This window comes from Hevea brasiliensis, chromosome 9 (assembly GCF_030052815.1).
Source record: "Hevea brasiliensis isolate MT/VB/25A 57/8 chromosome 9, ASM3005281v1, whole genome shotgun sequence".
In the NCBI taxonomy this organism is placed as follows: Eukaryota; Viridiplantae; Streptophyta; class Magnoliopsida; order Malpighiales; family Euphorbiaceae; genus Hevea; species Hevea brasiliensis.
In genome coordinates this window covers 1,956,586-1,964,986 of record NC_079501.1, presented here as the reverse complement: position 1 = coordinate 1,964,986, position 8,401 = coordinate 1,956,586, and the positions used below count along the sequence as shown (strand labels likewise).

The 8,401-nt window shown below is 36.2% G+C and overlaps 1 protein-coding gene across 1 annotated transcript; it reads left to right on the top strand.

The window, feature by feature from the left end:
* The first annotated feature begins 200 nt into the window (after nucleotides 1–200).
* On the top strand, nucleotides 201–6,219 carry LOC110645599 (polygalacturonate 4-alpha-galacturonosyltransferase). Its single transcript, XM_021798810.2, has 11 exons — nucleotides 201–528; nucleotides 606–759; nucleotides 2,583–2,617; nucleotides 2,730–2,789; nucleotides 2,919–3,053; nucleotides 3,201–3,264; nucleotides 3,343–3,389; nucleotides 3,586–3,920; nucleotides 4,065–4,422; nucleotides 4,602–5,189; nucleotides 5,558–6,219. The coding sequence occupies exons 2-11, from the start codon at nucleotides 609–611 to the stop codon at nucleotides 5,831–5,833; spliced, it is 2,049 nt and encodes a 682-aa protein (XP_021654502.2). The 5' UTR covers nucleotides 201–528; nucleotides 606–608; the 3' UTR covers nucleotides 5,834–6,219.
* The last annotated feature ends 2,182 nt before the right edge of the window (nucleotides 6,220–8,401 follow it).

Below are 8,401 nucleotides of genomic sequence, written 5' to 3'. Positions count from 1 at the left end.
TTCCAATAACACTTCTGTTGCTGATTTGATGGTTCTCGCGAAATCGTAATGCAACTGTACATTTTTACGCTCGAAAACGACGTCGTCTTCGTTGGAGGTCTAGTCCAGAAGCAGAATGCAGTGAAAACGACATCGCCTTTCGTCCGCGTGTTTTTTTTTTTAATTTTTTTTTAAAGAAAAGACTAAAAAGAAAAAAATCTGTAAGACAGTAACCAGGCTGGACTGGAGAGAGAGAGATAGATAGAGAGAAGAGAAAAAGAAGAGAGATACTCACAGACCACATATCTCAATTCATATCAGCGAGAGGAGAGCAGCAAAATCCGAAAGTGGAAAATCTCTGTTTACTAATCCTAATCAAACAATCTTTCTTCTTGTTCTACAATACAAAAATTCTCCTCCAGGAGTTGGCTTGGCTGCAATCATAACTAACTTTCTTTATCCATTTCTCTGCATTTACGCGTTTTCTTCTCTTACCACTTTGATTTCTGTCCTTATGGACTCTCGCTAGATCTCTTCTCAATTGCTCTCGTAATTCTCATTTCCTTTCTTTTTCTTTCTTTTTCAGTCCTTTCTTTCTTTGTTATATGAGTTTTAGGTTTTGATAGGCAATGGCGGTGAAGCGGGGATTATCCGGTGCCGGCATCCACAAGAACCGAGGCGGTGGATCTCGATTGCCTATTGCACTTGTCATTTTCTTCTCTGTTTTGGCGCCGTTGATTTTCTTTGTCGGTCGAGGTCTTTACACAAATGCTTCCATTGGTTAGTTCTTTACACCGCTTAACTGATTCATTTCAACATTTTAATCTGTTTTTAGTAGATCTCATTTCTCCGTTTGAATTTTAACTATTTCTGGTCGCTGATTGCTTTAACTTTGAAATTATGCTATATTTCCAAAAAAAAAAGAAATGAACTCAAGAAATATTTGTTTCAGTTTGTGTCTCGTGGCATTGATTCACTATAGTTTTGTTTTCATTATTGCTGTTGTTGCTTTTGAGGATAACAATATCCCCTGTAGCTATGAAATGCACCCGCAACGCTACTTGAAAGAGTATTTATCTTGCTCTTTTTGGCGATGGCATCCTGGTCTTCATGAGGCTGATTACTCGAGTTTCTTTTTTACTTTATTTTCCTTTGAACTTTATTTTCCTATCTCTATCTGCAGTCTGCACCTCTGCCTATAGTTGATATAGTTGTGTCATCCCTAGAATGTGGATAAAATGCGTATTGTTTGTTATTTTATGATCTTTTCTTACATTAAGATTTTTACTGTTATATGGTTTTCAATCTTAACTGTTGCAATATATATGGCCCTTCTCCTTCTTTGAAAGGCGGGACTTGATTGATTCTGGCATTCTTTTCTGGTCTATTTGCACGGCTATAGATTGTTTATTAAGAGTAAAAAAAAGAAGGCATGAGAGCTTCTTTCTTTTTTTCTCCACGATGGGCGACTTTTATGCATATTTCCTTCTTGACATGGACAGTTTACTATTTTTCCGTTTTTATTTTTGGCCATATGAACATCTTGAACAGGTTGTTTTTTTGCTCTGTGTCCTTAAGCAATTTGCTTTATGACTTGTGAGTCATTTCCAAGGACCAGTGTTCATTTCTGACTGTCCTGCAATGCTTTTATGCTTTTAATATATTGGTTTGTGTTTGGCACTTTTTAAAAAAAAAAAAAAAAATTGTAAGGGAGTTATTTTACATGAGAATATTTCTGAGTTAACTATAATAATCATCCAAGGGTTATGAAGTAAAGTGATTGGCAAAAACTAGTATGGTGAGAGAGGTGTATAGGGGACTTCCAAACCTCTTGCTTTTTGGAGAAAAGAAGTAGAGAAGGTGTTTATAGAATTCTAAAAATAAGGGCCAAAATTATTTTGGCAAAGAAAAATGTTGAAGGTGGTGGTCAATGAGTTCAGTGCCCTTTCTACAAATAACATTGGAGGGTGGATTGAGCCAGAAATTCTCTTATACTTTGACTGTGATCTATTGTCTGAAAGGAAAGTTTAGTGTTTTTAACGTACTTATGGTTTTCTATAGTTGGCAAAATAGTGTTAGTGTCAAAAGATGAATGAACTCTAGACTCTCATGTTTCCAACTTATATTTTTCCATGTTTTGGTATTCACATTCATTGCGATCACGATCCAGTTAGATTAGGATTTGGTACTCGACTAACCAATAAATTTGTCTAACATGTTATAATGAATTTGCATGTATTGTTGAATTCTTTATGTAATCCATATTCTTTGCGTATTCCTGGAAATGGGAGCAGGCATTTAAGTCTGCCTCATTTTCATCCTTTGAACTCTCCTGTCACACGTGTTCACATGCATGCACACACACCTGCACTCTCTCTCTCTCTCTCTCTCTAATGAACATTTATGATATGTAGTGAGGTTCATATGCTATTATAATTATGCTTCAACTTGTTTTGATTGCATAGCTATTATATGTCTAGAATTTCAGTTAAAATTATCCATTACCATTTAAACTACGGGTGTATGCCTGAATGTTCTTTTGTATTGCTGATTTCTTTGATTAGTGTTTGAGTCCTGTGATGAAATTGTTATTTCCTGTGCAGATCAAAGTAATATTCCAATTGCTTCAAGTAAGCAGGTAGCTTCTTCAAAATAGTGTCATCTTATAGTTGTTAAATCTTACATGGCAGGTAGTACCTGTTTTGTTATGTACTAATGGTAAAAATGTTAAAATTGATCGAGTGGTTCAGGACTTGGATTGGAGAGAGCGGCTGGCCTTGCAACATGTTAAATCCCTTCTTTCAAAAGACGTAAGTGCAAGTTGGCGATAATTCACTTGTGAGAAGTTTTTATATTCAGTAATTCCTTAAAGTGGTAGTGGCGCCCTTTTGTTTCAACATTTTAATCATGCAGCCTACTAATTTAAACCCATCTTTTAGGTCATTGATGTTATCACAGCCAGCACAGCTGATATGGGGCCTTTAAGTATTGATTCTTTCAGAAAAAACAATTTATCAGCTTCATGGAAAGTTACAGGGGTAGAGACATCAGTCAAGAACAATACCACTTCTGAGGTAAGGATAAGTATATAATGCTCTGGCTTCAATCTGATGGAAACTTCTATATCTTCTGGATCACTTTCGTTCTATCTTTCGTGTAAAATTCATTTCATCAGTCAGCTTGTTGATATTGATGGTTTTGGGTTGTCATCACCTTTATAGTCACAGAAAACAGCAACAGTTGCTAAGCAAGAGGCACCAAGGGGCAAAGGGGATGGCATCTCTGGTATTAGTGTCAATTAACTATTTGCAAATGTTTATGGATTGCATTTTGATCTGGTGCTAATCTGTTTGCCCCCTGCAGATGATCATTCTCAATTCATTGACGCACCTGCTAAACTAGCTCGAAGGGTAAGTATCATCCTCTTTTGCATTATTAGCAGTTGCCCAGGCCAGGCTATTCTGCAATCTTGCAAGTTTCTTAAGGCCTAGTGTAATCCATAGAGTTCAACACTTCAACTATGAAATTATATAACAATTTTCAAGTTAGTCATGGTTCTGCCTGTGTCTGAGATGTAAATCTTTATTGCCTTGAGAGATTGTGCAGCAATTGAGAGATAAAAGACGGGCAAAGCGTGCAGCTGACTTGGTGCAGCAAGATAATGAAGCGATTTTAAAGCTTGAAAATTCTGCCATTGAACGTTCTAAATCTGTTGATACTGCAGTTCTAGGCAAATACAGTATATGGCGGAAAGAAAATGAGAATGAGAACTCTGATTCAACAGTACGCTTAATGCGGGATCAGATGATAATGGCAAGGGTGTATATCAGTATTGCAAAGATGAAAAACAAGCTTGACTTGCACCAAGAACTACAGATTCGGCTCAAAGAGAGTCACCGTGCTGTAGGAGAGGCAATGGCTGATTCTGATCTGCATCACAGGTAGGACAATTTTGGATGTCACTGTCCATGAGTGTGTTCTACAATCTTCTTTTTTGCCCCCTTTTCATGTTGAATGTTGGTGGTTATGGCTTTTTTTTTTTCCTTCCAAAATTTTAATGTGCACTGCACCTGATTTACGTTTAGTGCTCCCGAGAAAATGAAAGCCATGGGCCAAGTTCTGACAAAAGTGAGAGAGCAATTGTATGACTGCAAATTGGTCACTGGAAAGCTTAGAGCAATGCTTCAAACAGCAGATGAGCAAGTTAGGAGCTTAAAAAAACAGAGCACATTCCTGAGTCAGTTAGCTGCCAAAACGGTACCCAATGGAATTCATTGCTTGTCTATGCGCCTAACAATAGAATACTATCTCCTCCCTCCAGAAAAGAGGAAGTTTCCCCGAAGTGAGAATTTGGAAAATCCTAATCTTTACCATTATGCTCTCTTCTCTGACAATGTCTTAGCTGCATCAGTAGTTGTCAACTCAACCATCATGAATGCCAAGGTGATTTCTGACTCTGTGATATGAGTGCTGTTCCCTTCCACATTGAGAAACAACAAATTGACTCTCAACTGCATTTCTGTTTTTCTGAAGGGAGATCTGAGTTCAAACACTTCACTTGTTTCTGATATTCAGATGTAATTTTGTTGCTTGCCTAAATATGCGTCTTGGCTGTACTGCAGGATCCTTCCAAGCATGTGTTCCATCTTGTTACTGATAAGCTTAACTTTGGAGCTATGAATATGTGGTTTTTGTTGAACCCTCCAAGAAAAGCCACTATTCATGTTGAAAATGTTGATGAATTCAAGTGGCTTAACTCATCCTATTGTCCAGTTTTGCGACAGCTTGAGTCTGCTGCAATGAAAGAGTATTACTTCAAGGCAAATCATCCAACCTCTCTTTCATCTGGTTCTTCAAACCTCAAGTATCGGAACCCAAAGTATCTTTCAATGCTGAACCACTTGAGGTTCTACCTTCCTAAGGTCTATCCCAAGTTAGATAAGATCCTGTTTCTTGATGATGACATTGTTGTTCAGAAAGATTTAACTGGATTATGGTCGGTAAATCTGAATGGAAAAGTGAATGGGGCAGTGGAAACCTGTGGTGAAAGCTTCCACCGATTTGATAAGTACCTAAACTTCACAAATCCTCATATTGCAAGAAACTTTGATCCAAATGCTTGTGGTTGGGCATATGGGATGAATATTTTTGATCTTAAGGAATGGAAAAAGAGGGATATCACAGGAATATATCACAAGTGGCAAAACATGGTGAGTTTCTAGAACTGCATGCAGAATTTGTGCTGTGTCTCTTTTGATATACACGCACTTTCATTTGTGGCATTTTAAAATGATGTGCTCTGGGTGAAACAGGAAGTGTCTGGTTCAATCCTACATATTACAATTTTAGTGCTGCTTTATATTAAATTGGTATTTTGGTTTTAAATTTGCACTATAATAATAATTTTATCATATTTTATTCTGTGAATTGAAGTAGTGAGTGACCCCTAGGCACATTTTTTTAATTTGTCGATTACATTCTGATAGACATACATTTGTAGGCTCTCTGTTTTGAACAGTCAAAAAGCAAATACAATCCCTTAAGTGTGAATTCTTTTTATCATTTTGTTGTATGTCAGAATGAAGATAGGGTACTTTGGAAGCTCGGAACATTGCCTCCAGGTCTGATTACTTTTTATGGTCTGACACATCCACTTGAGAAGTCATGGCATGTGCTTGGCTTGGGTTACAATCCAAGTGTTGATCGGTCAGAGATTGATAATGCAGCAGTTATCCACTATAATGGCAACATGAAGCCATGGTTGGAGATAGCAATGACAAAGTACCGGTCATACTGGACGAAGTACATCAAGTATAATCATCCGTACCTTCGCAGCTGCAATCTAAGTGAATGAGCTTGATCAAGTGCAACTAGGGTACAAACAAATGGTCTTCCCTTCTGCAAATTTAAAGGTCAGTTGATCGATTAAGCACATGAGAAAGTATGCAGTTGAATTTTCTGTGCAGCAATTCCTTCTTATCCCACATTGTTTATTCTTCTTTGTAATTCATTAAATTTGTTTTCAACTAGGTGATAGATTTTATGCATTGTTGACCTGTAAAAAACCCTACGTGCAGTTCTTTCCTTCCTCTCGCCTCTCTGCCTCTCTCTCTCTCTCTCTCTCTCTCTCTTCTGAGCCATGTTCAATTTTGGACAGGAATAGTAAACTTAATATAAATGTGAATGTTCTGTATTCTTTTGACAATGATAGACTAATATCATGGATTTTCTGCCTTCCAACATATTGTCAACTTCTAAGTCACGGCCCAAAGGGTGGAAGACTTCCTGCTAATTAGTTGCATGATCCGACTCCTTCAAACTAAATGCATTTTATCCTAGGTTCTCTCATTGGTCAGCTTAAATCAATTAGATCCTAATCTGAACGTGGGTTTGGTTTCTCAACATAAAAATTGTAATTATTTTTATGAGAAAATTATAAAAGCTTTTGCAAGTGGGGGCCTGTGTTTTAACTTGTGATAAATAGGTATTCTGTGGTTTCATGCTATTAGTAAAGTGAGGCCTTAACACCACCATTAAATATTGATGAAGTGGCATTAAATATTTAATTAAAAATATTTTACAATTATAATAGTGGGTCTTACTTAAAAAAAGAAAAATAAATAAATGAATAACTTAAATTGGTGTTGATTTTCTCTCATTATTTTCCTATTTTCAATGTTCATTCAGCTTCTTTTATTAATATTTCCTAAGCATCAGCAGCAACTAATTTTTATTTATTTGGCACTCTCATTGTGAGGGGTATGAAATCAAATGGAAAACATATTTCTTTGCACAACGTATAGATACTACAATTGTGGACAGCGGATGTTATTGCCACCATTGTATCAATAAATTACTCTAGATACAGTTCCAAAAAAAAAAAAAAAATCTGGGTACAATATCAGTGAGCGCAGGGAAACAGGCAGCCCTCATTGCATCTATTTCTTTTTTATTTTGCTCTTCTACCTGCAGTACAATAATGAAACGAGATGGCCGGTGTGCTATTCTGGGGACAAACATCTTTTTTTAGCTTTTGCGTAGCATATTACCTTGTATTATAGGTACAAGCTGTTAGCTCCTTCTGGAATTCATTGATATATTGGTTAACAATATTCTTTCCAACCATTTAGTTTTAACTTTGTGATCTGCGGCAACGAAGAAAAAGCAACCTGGGTCAGATATTTGTTCTATGATGCACTTTGAGTTTATTCATAAAGTTGCATGCTAATGTTAGTTGGCAACTTAAATTTATTTGAAATACCTTCTTTTACCATAATTCCCGTTATCTTGCACAGACGCCCTTTCTTTATTGACGCACTTCTCTAAAGCTCCCTTGAATCTTTCTATCTTGTTTGCACAATCAAAGTTATCATGATCGCTGCCCCCCATTATCTCCATTACTGATACCCCCCACCAAAAGGCACTGAATTGAATTCCCTTGCCAATCTAAGTAACATGTACGGAATAGCTTTGATATTTTTGGACAAAATAGTGTAAATAATTGGTTTGTCTCGAGAATCTAATTATTATAATTTTATAACCTGCTAGGTAGGCGGGAATCATGTGCTTCCCTACTTTTACTATGAAGGCTTGATTGGTGACAAGATCATCTTCTTTATTTGCTTTTGTATGATCTTGTTTATAAACATGGGGAAGATCCGGTTTGAAATCTAGCCAGTTATGCATCAGTCAAATTTTGGGACGGGATTGTTGATTGAACCAGAGTTCTAAATTAGTTCAAAATCGTCACTTTCAATAATCGAGCTCAATTTCTTTTTTGTATTAAACCTTAAATTGCACAGAACTAAATTGGAGATTTGATATAATTTTATTTTTTCTTTAAATTTCAAACGTTAAATTATTTCAATTTAAATGGAATTAAAATAAAAACTGAAATTTTCCTCTATCAAAATTAAAACTACCCAAATAAAAACAGTAAAAAATGGGTCTCATATTATTATGCATAGAAATAAAATCAGACTGAAACTAACCTATGGGTGCAGAGGCTCTACCTCTGTAGCTGTACCTGTCAATTCTCGAGCATGATTTGTTGGAAGACTTGTGTGGATTCATTTGGTAAATTCAAATTTATTCTTTTTTACCCCTCATTATGCTTGAGGTTGAGGTTTGTACCGTTTTCCTTTTTCCCTTTCCTAGCAACTGCGCAATAGCCAGATGACATACAGATAAAGTATTCTTCAACAGGCTAATGAATATTTTAAATTTACGGATTTTGACTGGAGGCGCCAATATATTCTATTAGCACCTCATGAGATATTTAATTAGGATTTAATTAGCCAAATGCTAAAGGAGTTGAAATTTAAGTCATACTCCATGGGATCATACATGCCTCTCTCAATATCAATACACTTCCGCGAAAAGAATCCAATTTATTTTTAAAGGATTTGCGATCTCTCTGATT